Genomic DNA, 22,531 nt, shown 5'->3' on the forward strand with positions numbered 1-22,531 from the left:
ATGTTAAACACAGAAAAAACAGAAGTACTGGTGATTGGTCCCAAGGCTGCAAGAAATAAGTTTCACCACCTCAGCATTAGTGGCCTTCCTACACAACCTAACACAGTGGTTAGAAATCTTGGTCTTCTAGTAGATTCAGATCTATGTTTTGATGCTCACATAAGAAGTATTACTAGAACTGCGTTTTATCATCTACGAAACATAGCCAAGCTTCGTAAGATGCTCTCACTTCGTGATGCAGAAAAATTAATACATGCCTTCGTAACTACCAGACTAGACTACTGTAATGCCCTCATTTCTGGTTGCCCGTCTGGTTCCTTACATAAACTTCAGCTGGTACAAAATGCGGCAGCCAGAGTTCTCACAAACACTAAAAAATTTGATCACATCACACCAGTCTTATCCTCCCTTCATTGGTTACAAGTTAAGTCTCGGATTGACTATAAAATACTGCCGTTAACCTATAAAGCACTGAATGGCCTTGCACCAGACTACCTTAATAATCTGCTGACCACATACAATCCCCCACGCTTGCTTCGATCTCAAGGTGCGGGATATTTGTTAGTATTCAATTCAATTCAATTTTATTTATATAGCGCATTATCACAACATTACATTGTCTCAATGCGCTTTACATTTCTGCCTCGTAAGGACCCCCCATTGAGTAAGCCAAAGGCAACGGTGGCAAGGAAAAACTCCCTAAGAGGAAGAAACCTAGGGTAGAAAGATCTACGGCAGGCTGCAGAGCTTTCTCCTATAGAACTCCTCAGCTGTGGAACGGTCTTCCACCGGATGTGCGGGTTTCAGGCTCACTTTCAATATTGAAGTCTAGACACACCTATTTAGTTTAGCTTATAGGGACACTAGTTCTAGCTCTAGCTAGCTTCTCACTCCCAGTTAAACCTATAGTGTGAGGTGTAGAGCTGGGTGGGGATCGGTGCCATTTGGCTTTGGATAAACTGAATTGACAGTGCTGTCACTCTAGCTTCACAATTGCTTGTGGGATTGGAGTGCTGACATTTCAGGGACTCCCCATGTCTGCATTCCCACCTGCCTCTCCCTCCTACTTATGCTGCCATAGCCATATTTGCCAGAGCATTGCACTTCATATTGCACTCATCTACCTTTTAGCACTGCCTATAGTCTCCCTTACTTTGACTAATTTCATTTATTTCCCCTACTTCTCCTGGGGGGTGCTGCCTGGAGACCTCAATCTATCAAGATGTCCAGCACACCCTGCAACATGTGACGTCACCACTACCAATGACGTCTGTGCATCCAGCTCGCCGTTCTGCCTGTGTCATCTTCCTTGTATGACCCGCTCCCTGCCTTCAGGCTGCCTGGCGATTGGAGGGAGTGGTGGCACCGGCTTATCTCCCCCCTGCTCCCCGTTTGTGTTTCAGATTTAACTGTATTTGACTCTCCCTGCCGGCCCCTGGAGGATGGGCTCCCCCTTTGAGTCTGGTCCCTCCCAAGGTTTCTTCCTTCTGGGGAGTTTTTCCTTGCCACTGTCGCCTATGGCTTACTCACTGGGGGCTTTGGGTGGGGATGCTGTAAAGCACTTTGGGACAATGCAATGTTGTGATAATGCGCTATACAAAAATAAATTTGTTGTTGTTGTTGTTGTTTAAGTACTGAAGTGTTCCTGTGGCTGACTCGGTCACACACATAACAGCCATAATGATGACCATGGGAACACATCTGCATCTCACAAGGTTCATGCAACCACTGGTTTTCCGAGGTGTGCCCTAACCCCTTTTCCACTTTGCTCAGCAATCTTAGTGAACCTTGTCTGCACCTGCCATCTGATTGGATTAAGGTGAAGTGAGGTTAGATTTTGAGGCCCCACCCCTCCCATGTTCCATGCAGCACATCATGCGAACCAACAACAGATTTTCAGGTGTAACCCCCATAGACTGTGTAGTAAAACATTTTATTCATCATTAAATACAATATAGTAAGGAACATGATTTCATGGTGAGTGAGCCACATAACAAGGAAGAACGATTAAGTGAAATCACAAAGGTGCTAGGGAGGATATGGTGCTTTCGGTATGCCAGGCTGTTTCTTGGCCTGCAGCTGGCTGATCCGCACCCCACATTCCTCAGCGGACCAGTGCTCTGGGTTCTCTTTGTACCAATCCACTGAAAGACAGAACAGCACACCCTCTGTAAGTCAAGCAGCAAGATGCAACTGGCTTGACATCAGGGAATAAGCACATATCCACTACTAAGAGTCCTTCTCATCATGACATTCCCCTAACAAGAGAGAGCGCTCTCATGTCACAGGCCTCCTTACCAGTCCTTCGGATCCCCTCCTGCCAGGTGACCCTGGGCTTCCAGCCAAGCCTCCGCAGTTTGTCCCAGTTCATTGGGTACCTCAGATCATTGTGGGGGCTACAAGGGAGGAAGCGCTTATGAGAAGAAAGGCCCTAGAAAGGCTCCCACTATGGAGCCGATAAAATATATGCTTCATTTAATGACCCGACTACAAGTGGACCACTAAATTCAGGCATTTAACCCAGTCGGCACTCCAGAGTGCCCATCTCTGTGTAGCCTGGGGCTTACCACCCTGGTCCCGGTCCCCATCCCCACCCCCTCTCCAAACATTAGGACATGCCTCAGGCTCTGTGCTCACCGGTCTTTGACAAAGCTGAGCCAGTCGTCAGGATTGGTCAGAATCGACGTGCCCTTCATCTACAATACACAAGAGATAGATACATAGATACATTCATTCATTTATTTATTCTCTATACTGCTTGTCCATTTCTGGGTTACAGGGATACAATTAAAAACATAACAGCTGTCGACTCATGTGATGCACAAAATGAACTCGACCCTTGTTCTAAAATAAATTTCAAAAGAAAAGCAAACTTGCAATATCAGGGGTAAAGACAAAAACAAAGTGACCTGAGAGGTTACACATGCAGCACAGAGCTGGAACTGAGTCTCCTGCTGCCTGACAAGAGGATAGACCAGGGTCTCTGGTGAATGGGATCTGTTCAAGTTGAAATACAATCAGTCTTCAAAGAATTTAAAAACTGCACATAAAAACAAATAACAAAAGAGGGGAAGAAATAAATCATTGAAATATTTATTACACTTTCAGTACAAGATGGGGGGCAGTGGAAAGAGAGAGATGTTGCCTTCTCCACATATCCCATATCAATCGTTTGTGTGACAGAAAACACCCGAGTGCTGTGGAACGTCATCACTTCACTCAGGGCAAGGACAAAAGGAATACTCTAAATTTCATTTTAAAAATTACCAGCGTAATCAGCTGTCTGGCGAGCTGGATGATGGACAGCTCGAAGTCAGAGCCCACGTTGTAAATCTCTCCTGGGTCTCCCCTCTCCAGCACAGTGAGGAAGGCCTCAGTGGCGTCCGTTGCATACAGGAAATTCCGGGACTGGAGGCCTGTGCCCTGAATCGTGCTGTAGGGGGCATGTGACCACAAGAACAAGGGCATTCAGAAAATACCTTGAGAAAATCCATCATCCTCACCTCATATGTAGATGATAAACCTCAGTCCTTAGGGGTAACACATCATCCATCATATGCATGCTGTCATTTTGCAGTAAATGAAGAATAAACCACTTTAAAAACCAGTCTTTGCTTCTGCACAGTAACACAGTAAAACAATACCTTTTTTTAGCCACAATTATTTCTTACCACTTCTTATTCTGCTCCAGAAGAGAAATAAATCTTGGAATGACCTGAGGAACAAGCAAAGATTTGTCAGACATGCCTACTAAGTGTGCCTACTCCACTTCTTAACAGTATCCATCGCACACATTTTACATTGCGGTTGTCACGCTCGCGGGTAGGGCGAGTAGGAAGCAGGCGAGCGTAGCCAGGTAGTCAGGGTAACGGGGTTTAATAGCAGGCAGACGTACAAGCGGGAACATCAACGGACACTACACAATGACTGATCTGGGGATAACTGACTCTGACAAGGACTAAATACACTAGACAAGCCACGGACAACAAGCCACAGGTTAGAACAATCAGGGCAAAACAGGAGGTAATGAGGTGGGCGTGGCACACATCGGGAGCGGACGGAGCGGGGCGTGACATAACCCCCCCCCAAAGGCGCGCCCACCGGGCGCGCCCGAGAGGAGGCGACGGACGGGACGAGGGAACAAGACCTGAAAGACAAAAAGCAAAAACCATCAACGAGACCAGGGAAACAGGACCGAAACACAAAACAGAAACAAGGACGAGAAGAAGGACAGGACGCGACAGAGGACGGGGAACGCAGACAGGCAGAGAGAAAAAGGGGACACAAAGGGGACACCCACAGGCGACACGAAGGGGCCAGGAGCGCACAGAGGAGGAACAGAGGGACCAGGAACAAAGACAGGCGGAACGAAAGGGCCAGGAGGGAACGGAGGAGGAACAAAGGGCGCCCGAAGGAACCCAGGCGGGCGACGGGCAGCGGCCGGAGGGGCCGCAGGGGAGAGGGAGAAGGGAGCAGGAGGGGACCACCCAGGGGCCAAGGGAACGGGACGAGGGAGTGACGGAGGGGACACGGAGGGAGCAGGAGGGAACACCAGGGAAGGCAGGCAGGAGGGGGAAGCCGCGGCAGGCGGAGGCGCAGCCGGAGCCGGCGAAGGCGCCGTCCGACGCCAAGCCGGAGCAGGGGGGCCCGGAGGCAGCCGACATGGAGCCGGAGGAGGGACCGAGGACCAGCACCCAGGGACCAGGGGGGGACCCGGCGGCGACCGCCGACCCCGAGGCGCAGGACCCGCAGGCAGCCACCGAGCCACAGCCAGGGGCCGAACGGGCGAGCCAGGGGGCAGGGCGGGCGGGACCCGGGCCCGACGCCTGTGTCCCCGTCCCTTACGGGACACTGACAGGCGGGGTCCTGGGGGGCGTCGGCCTTGCTGGGGTAAGGGCGAGGGAGTCATGACCTCTAATGAGGCAACAGGCGTGGCAGTCAGAGCCGCGGGCGTGGCCGCAAGCGGGGCAGCCAGAGCCGCGGGCGTGGCCGCAGGCGGGGCATCCCGAGCCGCGGGTAGGACCGGAACGGCGGCCTCAGGCGGGGCCGCGGGCATGAGTCCAGCAGAGGCCGCTTGGGCGGGCGCCTCGGGTGTCCGGTCAGCAGGGGGCGCCTTGGCGGGCGCCGCCAGCACGCGACCGGGAGGGAGTGCCACGGCGGGCGCCGCCATCACACGGCCAGCAGGGGGCGTAACTGTGGCCACCTCAGGCCGTTCAGGTGCCGGCAGGACAGGCAAAACAGGTAGTTCAGATGCCGGCAGGACAGGCAACACAGGTAGTTCAGGTGCCGGCAGGACAGGCAACACAGGTAGTTCAGGTGCCGGCAGGACCGGCAAAACGGGCGGTTCAGGTGCCGGCAGGACGGGCAAGACGAGCGCCGCCGTCTCGTGGTCAGCAGGGGGCGCCTTGGCGGGCACCTCCACCACGCGGCCAGCGGGGAGCGCCTCGGCGGACGCAGCCTCCACGCGGCCAGCAGGGGGCGCCTCGGCGGGCGCAACATCCACGCAGCCAGCAGGGGGCGCCTCGGCGGGCGCAGCCTCCACGCAGCCAGCAGGGGGCGCCTCGGCGGGCGCAGCCTCCACGCAGCCAGCAGGGGGCGCCTCGGCGGGCGCAGCCTCCACGCGGCCAGCAACCGGGACTGCAGGCAAGCCAGGCGGGTCAGGCGGGTCAAGCAGGACAGGCGAGTCGGGCTGGACAGGCGAGTCGGGCTGGACAGGCGGGCAAAGGGGTGCTGCAGGCGGATCGGCGGCGGCAGCAGGCAGTGCAGCCGCGGGCAGATCGGCGGCGGCAGCAGGCAGCGCAGCCGCGGGCGGATCGGCGGAGGTAGCAGGCAGCGCAGCCGCGGGCGGATCGGCGGCAGCTGCGGCAGGCGGTGCCGCGGGCAGAGAGGCGGCAGCGGCAGGCAGTGCAGCCGTGAGCAGATCGGCGACAGCAACCGCAGCAGCAGGCGGTGCCGCGGGCAGAGCGGCGGCATCAGCAGCAAGCGGTGCCGCGGGCAGAGCGGCGGATGCTACAGCAGGCGGTGCCGCAGGCAGAGCGGCGGCAGCTGCAGCAGGGTCCGGACCATGCAGGTCCGGAGGCGGCAGGAGGGGTGCCGAGCGCGCAGGCGCCTTTCCTTTAAGGGCTCTCGGGACCCGGGGAATAGCGTCTCTTACGGCGCGGATACCTCCGACGCCCAGACGCTCCAGCCGGTAATAGTACGCCTCCATCGGAGGTGGCTTCTCCGGATGGAGGCGGGCCAGGCTGGTAGTGGCGGTGTCATCCCAGGTGGGGAGGAGAGTGCAGGCTCCCAGGTAGAGCGTGGGAGTCGCCTCCTGCTCTTCCTCTCCTCGCTCGGTGAGCCGGCGCTGTAGCCGACGGAGGCATTTCCGGGCTTTCGTCAGCGGGTAATGCTGTCCGGGCGGGCGCTCCTCTTGAAGCAGGTCCCGGCCCCGGCTAGCCAGCTCCATGGCTACCGGGTCCTCCAGGACCTCTGGCTGGGATTGCCAATACACGAAAGTTTGCAGCAGTCCGAGCCGGTGGTGCTCGGACTGCTGCTTCGTGCTTTCGGAGAGATCAGTCATTCTGTCACGCTCGCGGGTAGGGCGAGTAGGAAGCAGGCGAGCGTAGCCAGGTAGTCAGGGTAACGGGGTTTAATAGCAGGCAGACGTACAAGCGGGAACATCAACGGACACTACACAATGACTGATCTGGGGATAACTGACTCTGACAAGGACTAAATACACTAGACAAGCCACGGACAACAAGCCACAGGTTAGAACAATCAGGGCAAAACAGGAGGTAATGAGGTGGGCGTGGCACACATCGGGAGCGGACGGAGCGGGGCGTGACAGCGGTGGGGTTGCTTACCTTTTCCAGGTACTGATTTGGTCCATAAACATTGTTGCTTCTCGTCACTATTACAGGAAACTTTAAAGAAAACATATACAGAAAGTCAGTTCTCCTACTAGGTCCAATTTCTCAAACAATGTGTGCACTCTTGTTCCTTGATAATATGGTTATTCTCACTTAGTCTGACTTGTTAGCTAACATGAGGAATTTTGATTAAGTAAGGTTTATCAAAATAATAAAAATAAAATCGCAAACATCTCCCTATGGTCTATCTTGCATACATTTTGAAATTAATATATATTTTTATTTTCTTCACATTTAAAAGTAAAATTCTCATTTCCGCAAAGTGCACATCTCTGAATCTGAGTGCTGTATAGAAATGTTAATGTTTTATATGTTAATGAATTTCATATTATAAACAGCTACAGTAAATAAACATGAGAGATTTGGCACTCATTAGTAAAAGTCGTGACAATAAGGAAAAGGAATGTGTCCAAGACCAATTTTCTCATGCTTTGCAACCATTTTCAACCTTTAAGTCCAGAAAGGCATTTTTGAAGAAAAGAAAGACCTTGGCTGTGACACTCAAGATGGCTTACTAAGCAGCTCTTCTCATCTTTCCAAATAAAAGTAAAAAAAAAAAAGTTAAATGCTTCTCACAGTGTCTACATGGCTTATCACTAGAACCACCGTTTCCCATGCCAAAGAACATCAGACTCCTTTACCACCAAGCAAGACATACTTCGGCATATGCAGCTCTTTTTGAGCTAATGTGCCATTAGTATTAATAACAGCCGTGACTCAAACACCCTCAACCAAAAAGACACAATGCTCCTAACAGTGTGACTGCTCTGTCCTGAAGTTGTACACCTGAAAAGTCTTCAAATGCAGTATACATTTTATAAAACATTAAATAGACGTAGTTTATTGATTTCACGTTTGTCCCTCTTTTTTAACAACTGTATAATGTTATTTTTCATACAAATCAACTCAGATGAAGCAATTAAAAAAAACACACATTTTCAGGGTTTGCCAACTCTCCCGTATCCTGCGTGACACTCACACTCACGCAAGAAATCTTAAAGCAAATCCACATCATTCCATTATACACCTACAATTAACTAAATCAAAAGCATTTGTTTACTCTGCAAACCCTACAGACTATCTACAATGTCATAAAACTGTTACATACATGTATAACAAGTATTGGTTTCACAAAGTTTGCTGCTTAAGTGTTTGTAAATCTTTTTGTCAGATGTTTCTGTTATACCGAAGTATAATTACAAGCATTTAATAAGTGTCAATGGGTTTTATTGACACTTACATTAAATTTATGAAAATAGTTAATACTTGCAGTGTTGGCCCTTCTTTTTCAAGATCTGTGCAATTCTCCCTGGCATGCTGTCAATCAACTTCTGGGCCAATTCCTGACTGATGGCAGGCCATTCTTGCAGAATCAATGCTTGGAGTTTGTCAAGTTGTGGGTTTTTGTTTGTCCACCCTGCCTCTTGAGGACTCAATGGGATTAAGGTCTGGGGAGTTTCCTGGCTATGGACCCAAAATGTTGATGTTTTGATCCCAGAGCCACTTAGTTATCACTTTTTCCACAGTGCTCCATCATGCTGGAAAAAGCATTGTTTATCACCAAACTGTTTGTTAGATGGTTAAGAGAAGTTGCTCTTGGAGGATGTTTTAGTACCATTCTTTACTCATGGGTATAATTGTGAGTGAGCCCACTCCCCACACACGAATGGTCTCAGGATGCTTTACTGTTGGCATGACTCAGGACTGACGGTAGCGCTCACCTTTTCTTCTCCAGACAATCTTTTTTCCAGATTTCCGAAACAATCGGCATGGGGATTCAACAGAGAAAATGACTTTACCCCAGTCCTCAGCAGTCTAATTCCTGTACCTTTTGCAGAATATCAGTCTGTCCCTGATGCTTTTCGTGGAGAGAAGTGGCTTCTTTGCTGCCCTTCTTGACACCACACCATCCTCCAAATGTCTTTGCCTCACTGTGCATACAGATGCACTCACAACTGCCTGCTGCCATTCCTGGACAAGCTCTGCACTGGTGGTGCCCCAATCCCACAGCTGAATCAACTTTAGGTAACAGTCTTGGCACTTGCTGGACTTACATGGGCACCCTGAAGCCTTCTTTACAACAATTGTACCTCTCTCCTTGAAGTTCTTGATGATCCGATGAATGGCTGATTTAGGTGCAATTTTACTAGCAGCAGTTTCCTTGCCCGTGAAGCCATTTTTGTACAAAGAAATGATGACTGCATGTTTTTCCTTGCAGGTAACCATGGTTAACAGAGGAAGAACAATGATTTCAAGCACCACCCTCCTTTATAGCATCCAGTCTGCTTTTCTAACTTAATGGCAGAGTGATCTCCAGCCTTGTCCTCCTCAACACTCTCACTTGTGCTAAAGACGGTCGTAAGCAAGACTGCGAAGGCTCCAGCCGCCCAGCGACAGACGACTTTCTCCAAGCGCACGACTGAGCTTAACACGGCTTCTACCGCTCAAAACCCCAGCTCCGGAAGGAAGCGGCGAAAGCCGCGCCGAGCGCAGTATGAGGGGGAGACAGCGATCTTCCTAGGTGCCTGCTCCCTAATGCCCGCGTGGGAGGACGCCTTTCCTACCGGTGAGCCCCATGTAGAGGAAGAGCTGCCTCCGTTGGAGACCGATGCTTACCGGCCCGAGCACTTTGCCGTAAGAGACGCTGTTCCGCGGGTCTCTAGAGCTTTTAAAGGAACAGCGCCAACGCGCTCGGCACCCCTCCTGCCTGCTCCGGACCTGCAGGCTCCGGACCTGACCGCGGCTGCGCTGCCCGCTGCTGCCTCCGCCGATCTGCCCGCGGCTGCGCTGCCTGTTGCTGCTGCCGCCGATCTGCCTGCTGCTGCTGCTGCCGCTCTGCCCGCGGCACCGCCTGCTGCTGTTGCCGCTCTGCCCGCGGCTGCGCAGCCTGCTGCTGTCGCCGCCGATCTGCCCGCGGCTGCGCAGCCTGCTGCCGTCGCCGCTCTGCCCGCGGCTGCGCAGCCTGCTGCCGTCGCCGCTCTGCCCGCGGCTGCGCTGCCTGCTGCCGTCGCCGCCGATCTGCCCGCGGCTGCGCAGCCTGCTGCCGTCGCCGCCGATCTGCCCGCGGCTGCGCAGCCTGCTGCCGCCGCCGCCGATCTGCCCGCGGCTGCGCTGTCTGCTGCCGCCGCCGCTCTGCCCGCGGCACCGCCTGCTGCTGACGCCACCGCTCTGCCTCTCCAGTCCTGCCCGCGGCCCTGCCTGAGGCCGCCTCTCCAGTCCTGCCCGCGGCCCTGCCTGAGGCCGCCTCTCCAGTCCTGCCCGCGGCTCTGGCTGCCCCGCCCGCGGCTCCGGCTGCATCACCTACGGCCACGCCCCCTGCTCTGCCCGAGTCTACACGCTGGGGCACCTCCCTCCTGACTCCCTCGCCCTTGCCCCGAGAAAGCCAACACCACCCGGGACCCCGCCTTTCAGTGTCCCGGAAGGGAAGAGGACACAGGCGTCGGGTCCGGGTCCCGCCCTCCCTGCCCCCTGGCTCCGGCTGCGCCTCCGCCTGCCGCGGCTTCCCCCTTCTGCCTGCCTGCATCGGTGTTCCCTCCTGCTCCCTCCTTGTCCCCTCCGTCGCTCCCTCGTCCCGTTCCCTTGGCCCCTGGGTGGTCCCCTCCTGCTCCCTTCTCCCTCTCCCCTGCGGCCCCTCCGGCCGCTGCCCGTCGCCCGCCTGGGTTCCTTCGGGCTCCCCTTGTTCCTCCTCCCTTTCTGCCTCCTGTCTCTGCTCCTCGGCCCTCTGTGTCGCCTGTGGGTGTTCCCCCTGTGTCTCCCTTCCTGGTCTGTCTTTCCGCGTTCCCCGTCCTGTGTCAGGTCCTGTCTTTCTTTTCGTCCTTGTTCCTGTTCTGTGTCTCTGTCTTGTTTCCGGTTCCCCGTTGATGTCTTGCTTTTGTCTTTCAGGTCCTGTTCCCTCGTCCCGTCCGTCGCCTCCTCTCGGGCGCGCCCGGTGTGCGCGCCTTTGGGGGGGGGTTATGTCACGCCTCGCTCCGTCCGCTCCCGATGTGTGCCACGCCCACCTCATTACCTCCTGTTTCGCCCTGATTGTTCTCATCTGTGGCTCGTTGTCCGTGGCTTGTCTTTTGTATTTAGTCCTCGTCTGAGTCAGTCTTCCCCAGACTCGTCATTAATGTTGCCTATCGTGCTTCCCCGGTCCTGTTTACCCACAATAAATCCCCGTTTTGCCTACTTCCTGGCTCCGTTTGCCTGCTTCCTGGATCTCCTTACGCCCGAACGTGACAATAATAATAATAATAATAATAATAATAATAACGTGAGAATCACTGAAATGATGTCAGCAGGTCCTTTTGTGGCAGGGCTGAAGTGCAGTGGAAATGTTTTTTTTGGGATTAGGTTCATTTTTATGGCAAAAAGGGACTTTGCAATTAAATGCAATTCATCTGATCCCTCTTCAAAACATTTTGGAGTATATGCAATTTGCCAACATAAAAACTGAGGCAGCAGACTTTGTGAAAATTAATACTTGCATCATTCTCAAAACTCTATGCCACGGCTGTATGCAGTCTTGTCTCCAGTTGAAAATCTCACTCGTTACCCAGTGCCTTATTTCATTTGCGTTGATAACTCCAATAAATATAAAACAAATATGAGAAAAACATTACGTCACGTTTTACATCTTTTCGAAATGATACGACCACCCATACCCAAATGTAATAGCGAAAGTGATCAGTTCTTTTGGTATTTATGTTAAAGGGAGACTTATTTTATTACCAGTGTGAGATTATCGAAACCAATACAAATACACTAAAATATGTGACAAACAACTGTATTACGGTTTTACGGCCTTTTTGGGGTGACAGGAACTCTGCTGCTATGAGAATTACTGACGGTCGCATTCTTTTCTTGATGGGTGAGCAGTATGCTAATGCAATGGTCCATTAACAAAACTAAAAGGTGTGATACACCAAAGTACGTGCTGCTGGCCGTTAAAGAAGGTCCCAGTGGTTCTAGTGTTAATGGATCTCATTACTGATACAGGGAGTTTTGATCAATTATTTTTATTTTTGATTATGTAAATAAATAGCGAGTGAAAGTTTATCTAGCCCTCATGATGCATCAAAGGTTATCAAAAAAGGTTAAGGTCACTTATCCTTCACCACAACATTTTTACCTACTACCACAATTGAAAGCCGGTTGTGGTGGAGAGCTGCGCTGTTTCGGTGATAAGAAATTGACCATAAAGGGTCATGCAGAGGACTTTATTTCCTGAATGTCATAACATGACAGCTACTTTGAACATTTCCTAGAGTAGGTCATGCTAATTTCATAGCTATTGCAAACTCCAGGTAGAGGTAATCGTATGCAATCGTATTTCTTTACAGATAAGCAGCTGTTAAGAAAAAAAGGCAGCAGCAAGGCTAGGCTGGTACAGTTCAAGGAGGAAATATACAATTTATACTTACTGGATTGGCACAGTCAGCTAGTTATATAATAATGTGTTGTTCAGGCTATACGGACAATGGGAGGAAACACTGAATCATTGCTTTCTTTTAACCAGATTGTTGATGAATCATATAAAGTGGACACCATCAGCTGCAGAGGGGAAAATGGCTACTTTGTCCTTAACATTTGATTTCCTGGAGAGGGCCTGGTAGTATTGCAAAGACATAAGGGATATCATTCCTAAACAGCTTCCTGGCATCTCCTCAGCTAGATCCTTCTGTGCTTTGTTTGACATATGGGCAAAACACAGAAGTCACACAATTGACTAAAGGTAAAAAAAAAAGCTTTACTGGCCAGACCGGATAAGTGCTGCTGTTCTTATGAGACTGGATTGTCATTCATTTCATTGGTACATGTACATAATATTGATTGTATGGAGTCTCTGAGTCTTTGGAATTTCTTGAAATCAGAATTTTTCATGTTGGAGATGCTTTAAAACAGGATTTCATGAGAATTGTTTGAAATTTGTTGGCCGGTTTCCAGCCACTTGTATTTAAATTCATAGTAAGTTTAGATATTCTTAAAACATTAAATGGAAAATGGTCTCAGTGCCTTTTGAAATTTTTCATGTTGGAGATCCATTAAATCAGAATTTCGTGAAAATTTCCCAAAAGTGAGACATGTCACCTTATACTACATAAATATGCTGCAGGGTGCCTGTTTCCTTACCCTATATTTGTTCCAGTAAAACAGCGCAACTGATTCTGCGGCAGCTTTTGAGGTAGAGTATGGATTTGTGGGTCTCCGTGGACTAAACTCATCATGTTCCTGAGAAGCAAACGAACTGTCTGAATTAACAACAATGTTGTCTGAAAAAACAAACAGAAGTACTTGTGCACGTTAACTGCATTATTTCACAAATGTATAAAGAGTTTAGGCATGAACGTACAATCATACAAGTTATCAGTAAAAGTCTACACACAGGAACTTATTGACATTGTACGCACACCAATCCTGACTGAGATGCAGAAAGGGCTCTGACCTGCTCAGTGCTTTCCCCATACACCTCGTCTGTGCTCGCATAAATGAACCGTTTGACCTCAGCCTTGTGTGCTGCCTGGAGCAGCACACGGGTTCCCTCCACATTAACACTCTGGAACTCCATGGGACACCTGAAGGAGTCATCTACAAAAATAAAAACAATAAAAATATAGCTTTAACTACGGACCACAGACCACCAACAACACTCTGAATTATGGCCCAGTGAGAAGAGTTGGGGATCGCCAGTCACGGGATCCAAATTGCTCAGCAGTCTAATATTGGTGATACTCACCTACGTGCGACCGGGCAGCAAAATGAAAAACGATGTCAATATCTTCAGTCTCAAAAAGACAATTTATCAGATACAGATCGCATACATCTCCCTTTTAATAAAAATATAAAGGCAATCAGGTCACTTTCATGTCATTGAGATAATTTTAGATCCATACACCTCTTCACTAAATCCACTTCTTACCTGTACGAATTTATAATTTGTGCTGTGCTCGACAGCTGAGACATTCTTCAAACTTGAGCACTTATCCAGCTACAACAAACCAGAAGGTCCCATTAAAACTTGCTAATACTGATCAAACACCACAAGAAGAAATCGCAAGAAATAAGGAAGTATACTGCACATTTAAATAAAGGTGTATAAACTGTAAATTTGTTTATGTCTGACTGCAAGTCAAAGTCTTATATACCATATGCACTGTATAACAGACATCTGTAGATCAAACTGTTTGTGGTGAGGCTCAGGTTGTCCATACATAAACAAAGATAAACAAAATATAACAAATTAAGGGGCAGTGAATAAATTAAACAAAAGATAGATGACAAGATAATGTGCTGCAGGGTTTACAATAAGGCCAAATTCTAGCCTAAACATTTTCTCAAACACTTATTCGATGGAACCTTTATGGCTTTAATAATGAGGGCATTTAGCATTTATGAGGACAGATGATATAAAAAGCTCTCCATACTAATGGTAATTTAATAAATGTGAACAGACAACACTCAAGGCTGATTTATACTCCTGTGTTGAACTTATGGCGCAAGTACGGTTTAGCTGTGGACCCTTCACCAACAGCTTTCGCTGTAGCCAGCAATCAACTCAGGCTGTATGTTCATTCAATTTGCTCTGTACACGTTCAACTCTACCTAGACCCTTGCTCAACTTGGCACAGGAGTACATTTCTGTCACAATTATTAGCCAAGAGACCTGAAGTAGAATTTCTGATTGGCCAGTCTCCTCTCCTATCACTACACTTCTTGACAGAAGGCGATCAGAAGAGATATAGGTGGGGGGAGATGGAAAGCCCCAAATTATAATGAAAGTGGGCACTGTAAAAGGCCTACCATATGCCGTCTGAAAAAACTCTAGGAGTATTAGAAACAAAATTCATGATTTAGAGGGTTTTATTTCTTATGACATTACAGGAATAACTGAAACATGGTTGAGTGACAATGATGGAGAAGAATGCAAGAAGGGAGGTGGTGTTGCAGTATATGGAAAAGAAAACTTGTAGGCAAGGGAAATCACTGATAAAAATAAAAGTACAGAAGCTACATGGGTAAAACTAGATGCTAAAAACTCAAATGGCCTAATTGTTGGTGTTTGTTACATAGCACCTAATTTAGTTTCAGAGGAAAGCAGAATGATATACAATGATATCAGGATTATGAGTAACAAAAATGATGTGGTAGTTCTGGGTGATTTTAATTTACCTGGGATACAGTGGGACACTGGCTCTTCTATAAATGAACTTGAGATGGTGCAATTGGTACAAGATTGCTTTTTTTACTCAGTCTGTTAAAACCCCTACCAAGGGAGAAGCCATTCTTAATCCTGTTTTCTCTAATAACCAGGATAGGATTGGAAAATCTGAGGTTTTAGAACCACTTGACAGTAGAGATCATAACATGGTTAACTTCAAGGTTAATTTTAGTGTCTGAAGAGCAAAACCCAAAACAAAAATATACAATATCAGAAAAGTTAACTTTAATGGTATGAGACTGAAACTAGAAAATGTAAACTGGATGGAGTTAAATAACAAAACTGTTTTTTTTAAAAAGCACATTATTGCAAGCGCAAGAGGACTTCATACCCGTTTCCAGCAAAATTAAATCTAGGAAAAGGCAACCAAGGTGGTTTATTAAGGTAGAAATTAAGGATATATTCAGGAGGAAAAGGGCTCTGGTCCACAAATGGAAAATAACTAATGATGTCAGAATAAAGCAGGAAGATCTAAGTACACAGGTTGAGTTAAAAAATAATATTAAAAACTCACTAAGAGGAACGTTTAAAGGAAGATTGCATTGGAGGCTAAGGATGACATTTAAAGTTTGATCCAACATTTTAACTCCAAAATAGGGCTGGTCCGAATACCATTTTTTGAGCTTCAAGTATTCGGTAGTGATCAACATCGAATATTTGAAGCTTCGGTGGGAGGGGGCTGAATATATTCTTATCTCTAATAAAGGCAGGAATCTCTCTGTGTGTGTGTGTGTCTGTTGCATTTTTATTTCGAGAACCGTTCATCCAACTGCTGCGGACGCAAGGGCGTGCAAAGTCGCATTTTTGTGTAATATATACACTCACCTAAAGGATTATTAGGAACACCATACTAATACGGTGTTTGACCCCCTTTCGCCTTCAGAACTGCCTTAATTCTACGTGGCATTGATTCAACAAGGTGCTGAAAGCATTCTTTAGAAATGTTGGCCCATATTGACAGGATAGCATCTTGCAGTTGATGGAGATTTGTGGGATGCACATCCAGGGCACGAAGCTCCCGTTCCACCACATCCCAAAGATGCTCTATTGGGTTGAGATCTGGTGACTGTGGGGGCCATTTTAGTACAGTGAACTCATTGTCATGTTCAAGAAACCAATTTGAAATGATTCAAGCTTTGTGACATGGTGCATTATCCTACTGGAAGTAGCCATCAGAGGATGGGTACATGGTGGTCATTAAGGGATGGACATGGTCAGAAACAATGCTCAGGTAGGCCGTGGCATTTAAACGATGCCCAATTGGCACTAAGGGGCCTAAAGTGTGCCAAGAAAACATCCCCCACACCATTACACCACCACCAGCAGCCTGCACAGTGGTAACAAGGCATGATGGATCCATGTTCTCATTCTGTTTACGCCAAATTCTGACTCTACCATTTGAATGTCTCAACAGAAATCGAGACTCATCAGACCAGGCAACATTTTTCCAGTCTTCAACTGTCCAATTTTGGTGAGCTCGTGCAAATTGTAGCCTCTTTTTCTTATTTGTAGTGGAGATGAGTGGTACCCCGTGGGGTCTTCTGCTGTTGTAGCCCATCCGCCTCAAGGTTGTGCGTGTTGTGGCTTCACAAATGCTTTGCTGCATACCTCGGTTGTAACGAGTGGTTATTTCAGTCAAAGTTGCTCTTCTATCAGTTTGAATCAGTCGGCCCATTCTCCTCTGACCTCTAGCATCAACAAGGCATTATCGCCCACAGGACTGCCGCATACTGGATGTTTTTCCCTTTGCACACCATTCTTTGTAAACCCTAGAAATGGTTGTGCGTGAAAATCCCAGTAACTGAGCAGATTGTGAAATACTCAGACCGGCACGTCTGGCAGCAACAACCATGCCACGCTCAAAATTGCTTAAATCACCTTTCTTTCCCATTCTGACATTCAGTTTGGTGTACAGAAGATTGTCTTGACCAGGACCACACCCCTAAATGCATTGAAGCAACTGCCATGTGATTGGTTGATTAGATAATTGCATTAATGAGAAAATGAACAGGTGTTCCTAATAATCCTTTATGTGAGTGTATACAGGCAAGTCGCGACACTTTCAGAATGATTAAAATTTTAATAAATGACAGAACAGCACGAGCCGAAAGGCGGGCGCTACATGCGGCCCGGGCAGGGTTTATATTATTTAAGAACGAACACTGCACTATAATACAAAACAATAACAGGTCTGTTAGAGCAATACTTTAAATAAGGTAGCCCAAAATTTATCAATTAACGAAGTTCAACGAATTTAATAAATAAAGAACATGGCAGCAGCATACTTTCAATAAAATCACACATTTTAATTAACGAAGAGTTTAAATAAAATTAAATGAATTCCCTTATAGAATAAAAACAGAAAACAACTTGTTGTGCTGTAGTGGTAGGCCAGTTTCAAATCGCATATTTGATACACTGCCTTTGTTTTGTCTTCAGCCAATTTAAAGTGCTCCCACACAACTGAGGTCTTCGGCATTTTTGTCTTCTCTCTGAGATAAAGTAAATCCATGGGCGTAAATCCCGGGGGGGACGGAGGGGACATGTCCCCCCCTATCCGAGGGTTGTCCCCCCCAAAAAAAGAAAAAAAAGAAAAAAAAAAAAAAAAAAAAAAAAAAAAAAAAAAATCGCACTATTGTGAAAAATATATGTATGTATACCTAAAATAATTCTGTAAGTAGAAAAAAAAACAAACGTAAAAAATGCATTTAGAAACAGTTCAGTTCCCCCTCCCCTTCCTCACAGTGGTTTGGCCAACTGCCTGCTTTCCCAGGTCATCTCACCTACTCTACACACACGAATCAGGTGTGTGGCTGCTGCTCAATTAATGTTGAACTCCAGTAAGTAGGGTATTTTATTCACTTTAAATAAAGCGATTCTCTTTAATGTAGTTGATGCAGACTCATTCATAAATTAGTTGCGGCAAAAATGCTGATTACCGATGTAATTTTCCACGAATCTGCTATATTAGCGATTAAAATATTACTTATCCCGTTAACGTTAGCTTGTTTACAATAGCTTGTTGCATAGTGCACTGCAACTAACACATCAAAGCCGTTTCCCATGCATTGTTTTATTTGTGACGACTTGGCATAATGTTAACTTAACATTAACGGCCACAATTAGCATATTGTTTAGCTGTGCATTTACTAAATGAGCACTGTGCTACGTCTGAACTGACCCCACTGTATTTTTTTTGTTTAATCAATATCTATTATGCATTTAAAAAGTCTTGTTTAAATTTTATTGTATGTTGATGGCTTGACTGTAAACAACATAAACAATGCAATAAATAGTTTTGAAGAAAAATCTGCTTTGTCATTGAACCTGAGAAAAACTGAGAAAATAACCATAATGACGCAGTCTCCATGCTACAATAATAATGATAGAAGCAAAGTTTTTCATTGTGGGGACATATCTTTATAAGTACAATTTGACTGTATTAATTTGTGTCCCCTTCAAAAATTGCTCATGAGAAATTTTATATTTATTGTCCCCCCCTACTGTTAAATGAAATTTACCCCCATGAGTAAGTCACGATGTTGGTGTTGCCACAAGGGCTAGTCATTTAAGCGCGAATGAGAACCGTTTCGCAGGGATCGATGTCACGTGTTATTTTTTTTTTTCCCCCCGAATATTCGAATCTCAAAATGAAAACTCGAATGTCATCCCTCCAAACGAATATTCGAATATTCTGGTCCAGCCCTACTCCAAAAGAGCTCTAAAAGCTGAAATCACTAACCTGCAGGATAGTAAGGATCCTATAATTGAAAATGAAATTGATATAGTTAATGAGTTTATTGTTTTGGATGGGTATTCACAGTAGAGGATGTAACATACCGACTCTTATTACTCTGGTGATTATTGTGTATGCGCCATACAATCTCATAGAAAATGACTATTTAGCAGCTACAAGGACATAAGAAATTAAAAAGCTCTCCATTCTGATGCTAATTTAATAAACATGAATAGACAAATAGACAGCACTTATGCTACGTTCACACTGCGAGCGGCGAGAGCGTCAAAGCGACCGGAAGTCATTCATTCTCTATGGGAGGGAGCGTCGGGAGGCGTCGAGGAGCGGCGCGGCGCGATCTGGGCGGCGGGAGCGTCAGACAGAAGTTGAATCCCAGTCAACTTTATGGTAATGAGTTGTGACGCGGTTGGGCGGCAACCAATGGGAATGTAGAGATGCTCCGCTAAAGAGAGCGCCGCAGAACATAAGCGTGTAAACTTTTGTTCCGACCCAACCGTTCCTAGGCACAATGGAGGAGAGACTTATTATTGCTGTGGCCGGGTACCCAGTTATATATGATGTGTCTCTGTTTGCATACAGGGACATAAATTAAAAAAAAAATGAGGCATGGACCAGAGTGTCTGAAACAATCGGTGTTCCAGGTGAGATGGTGAAGTGCATAATATATTTTTTTGTGAAAAAGTAGTAATTTTGGCGCCAAAGTAAAGATCAGTAGTAATTTTGGCGCCATACAGAGAAAACAGTGCAAATTGTCGGTAATGTTAAACCTATTTATAGCATTAGTGTTTGTCAAAACATAATTATGTGTTTTAGTAGAACTGTCGTGAAACATTTTAAGTACTATTTATGTTAACTAAAGTAACATAAAGCACAAGCAACTACTTGGCGATCATCCATTGTGATCCAAGGTAAATTTGAAAAGAAGCGCTACACTATTTATAGGTAACATTTTCCCTCCAGAATGCTTGATTTTAAATGAGAATGCAAATAACTGGCTCACAAAAATATTTATTTGACAAATTATGTCCTACCAGGAGTCGGTGCAAAGATATAAGCTACACGTTTGTTTGTTTTGCGGCCCCTTTAAAAAGTTCTCAGAGCCTGGCAATCTGAGCCGCCTTGTCCCCGCCCACTCTATGACATCAGAGAGCGTCTCCGGCGTTGGCTAGCGTCGCGTTCAGAGCGGCGGGAGCGACGGCTGGCGTCTTTGACGCTCGCGGTGTGAACGTAGTATTAGGGTGGTTTTGCCTACTCTGGCAATCCATCATCCAGAATAGCGCCTAGGGATTTTCACTTCAGGCGCTCGTACTCAGTGCTAGCACCGCTGTGGTATGCCACTGAAACTTTGCACAGTGTAAAACCTCCTTTTTGTTTGGTGATAATTTGAACTACTCCCATAGTTACATAGTGATATTAAATGAAAACATTTGTTATAGTGAATTGAAGCATTTTACAAATCATAAACGTAATTAAAAAAATTTTTTAAAAAAGATGCATCGATTTTGACCCATTTTCAGCATAGACGTCATCGACTATGTCGACTAATTGTGGCAGCCATTATTCTTACTAGTCAAAATGTAATTACACATCTAGAATAGTTCTAATAGTAAAATTTGAATTATAGAGCTCTACTATATGAAGTTTTACTAGTAAAAATTGAATTTAAGATATAACACTATACTAGGAAAAAATACTATGGAAGTCAATGGGAATATATGAGTGGCAAAATTTAAATTATGGAGCTCTTTAATATAAATTTTTATTAGTAAAAACTATATTCTTACTAGTAATAATTGCACTGTATTGCATAACATTGAATATGTGATATCCACTACAAATTAATTAAAGCTAGAACGGCACGCCTAACGCTTCTCGAGCGTGGTAAAGTTGGTTTTATATTCCATATTCGTTTGATATTCGGATTTGCCCCCCCCTATATCTTTGAAACGACACCACCAAAAATCACAAAAGTCACACTCTCTGTTACAGAAGAAAATGCAGATTGTACTACAACATTGTATAGTGAGTGATATGTTCATTAAAATTGTAGTGACGAGGCATTTTCTGCGAAACTAATAAGCCAGCGTTGGAAGCGCAGCTTTTTGCTAGGGACCGTCTACAAAGTGCAAAGTGCATTCTGGAGAAGCAAGCATTATTCCACCTGTAGTAAGTCAGGGGGCACCTCTGGCAACTACTACAACCTTTGAAATGGGAGAAATCCATTCGTGTGGTTTACAGTAATTTTCCAAAAAACATATTGAATTACTGTAAACTCGTGGTTGGATATTTCTGTAAAATTCCACCAGTAATAAGTCAGGGAGCACCTCTGAAAACCACTACAACCTCTGAAGTGGGAGAAATTGGTTTAGTATGAATTTGAAATTGTTGCAATTTATTGCAATTTCACAGACGTTTGTATTAAAAAAATCTTAGCAGAAAAGCTCCAGTAGCAATGCATGTTTCTCTAGAATGCACTTTGTAGACGGTACCTAGCTTCAAACGCTGGCTTTTTAGTTTCGCAGAAAATGCCTCGCCACTACAATAATTAATGAACATATCACTCACTATGCAATGTTATAGTACAATCTGCAATCTGAAACAGAGAGTGTGACTTTTGTGATTTTTGGTGATGTCGTTTCAAAGATATAGGGGAGGCAAATCCGAATATCAAACATGAAACCAACTTTACCACGCTCTTTTAGCGTGTTTGTCGGGTAGGAAAAAAGGCAAACACCTGTAACAGTGTTGGACAGTGTTTAGTGATCTGCAATTAGAATCTTAAGTGAATGTAGTGTAATGGTATAAAAGAAGAAAATCTTACCTTGTCTAAGTTGATAATCTGCCATTCTGGGTATTTCTCTACAAGTGCAACAACCACGTGTGAGCCACTACGTAAAACATACAAAGGCAAACAGTAAAATTAGTATTCAAACTGTAACCACTACTGAAGACAGTCCTCTGTGTTCCAAAACAAAATAAACAATCATCAGAGCATTAGCTGCTAAAGTGTGCTATTCCTGTACTTACATAAAACCAGCACCTCCAGTTACAAGGACACATTTACTAAAGTGCCTTTTCGCATTTGAAGCGCTTGAGTTCACAAACATCCCTGCCGGTCTGTTTATCTGATCAAGAAAAAAATAACGGGAATTTCAGCCATACAATTAAAAGCACGATAAATCCGTGCTTGTCCTATCATCCCCGTAGGGAGACGGGTGGTTGCCGTGTCAGTTTTCTATACTTATTTAACCACACTTCCGAGAACAGAGTCCAACTGCTTTGAAACTGAATCAATTAGCATCAGTACCAACGATTTGTAGGCGACGTGGCAAATCCCTCACGAAAAATGCATTTCTAGTCGGCTTACGTGACTGAAACTCCTATTTCACCAAAATAAAGAAAGGCCAAATTAATGCTGAGATATTTCAAACATCCCAACTGAACAAGACGTAGTCTAAGCTTTCCCAGCGCTTATTTAAGTCGTCGTCACAACACAAAACCATTTACGGCAAATGACAAAGTAAATACTCGCAGTACCGAAAATAGTACTTTGAATTAAATCCACGTATAAGATTCGACATTTATTTTTGAGTACGTTTACATGATCGCGCTGACTTAGTTATTTCGAACACACAGGTAACCAGAAGAATATATTAGCTTTGC

The 22,531-nt window shown here is 46.1% G+C and overlaps 1 protein-coding gene across 1 annotated transcript; it reads right to left on the reverse strand.

Annotated features, from left to right (window-relative positions):
• Window positions 1–1,914: 1,914 nt before the first annotated feature.
• LOC140577649 (dTDP-D-glucose 4,6-dehydratase-like) lies at window positions 1,915–22,181 on the reverse strand. Its single transcript, XM_072716552.1, has 13 exons — window positions 22,176–22,181; window positions 21,690–21,756; window positions 13,813–13,881; window positions 13,630–13,720; window positions 13,339–13,481; window positions 13,026–13,124; window positions 6,849–6,908; window positions 6,155–6,475; window positions 3,672–3,715; window positions 3,268–3,433; window positions 2,638–2,696; window positions 2,299–2,396; window positions 1,915–2,144 (listed from the first exon to the last, which is right to left on the reverse strand). Exons 5-13 carry the CDS (start codon window positions 13,459–13,461, stop codon window positions 2,029–2,031), a joined length of 1,086 nt encoding a protein of 361 aa, XP_072572653.1. The 5' UTR covers window positions 13,462–13,481; window positions 13,630–13,720; window positions 13,813–13,881; window positions 21,690–21,756; window positions 22,176–22,181; the 3' UTR covers window positions 1,915–2,028.
• Window positions 22,182–22,531: the final 350 nt, after the last annotated feature.

The sequence above is a fragment of the Paramormyrops kingsleyae genome, chromosome 1, assembly GCF_048594095.1.
Source record: "Paramormyrops kingsleyae isolate MSU_618 chromosome 1, PKINGS_0.4, whole genome shotgun sequence".
Classification (NCBI taxonomy): Eukaryota; Metazoa; Chordata; class Actinopteri; order Osteoglossiformes; family Mormyridae; genus Paramormyrops; species Paramormyrops kingsleyae.

What these genes read in the sequence shown, in the direction of transcription:
- LOC140577649 (XM_072716552.1), bottom strand. Translation starts at nt 13,461, where the DNA reads ATGGAGTTCCAGAGTGTTAATGTGGAGGGAACCCGTGTGCTGCTCCAG. An exon ending in GCGTCGGAGGTATCCGCGCC is followed by an intron (nt 3,716 to 6,154) that starts GTAAGAGACGCT and finishes CTTGTTCCTCAG; the next exon opens with GTCATTCCAAGATTTATTTC. An exon ending in CTGGAGCAGAATAAGAAGTG is followed by an intron (nt 3,434 to 3,671) that starts GTAAGAAATAAT and finishes TGCCCCCTACAG; the next exon opens with CACGATTCAGGGCACAGGCC.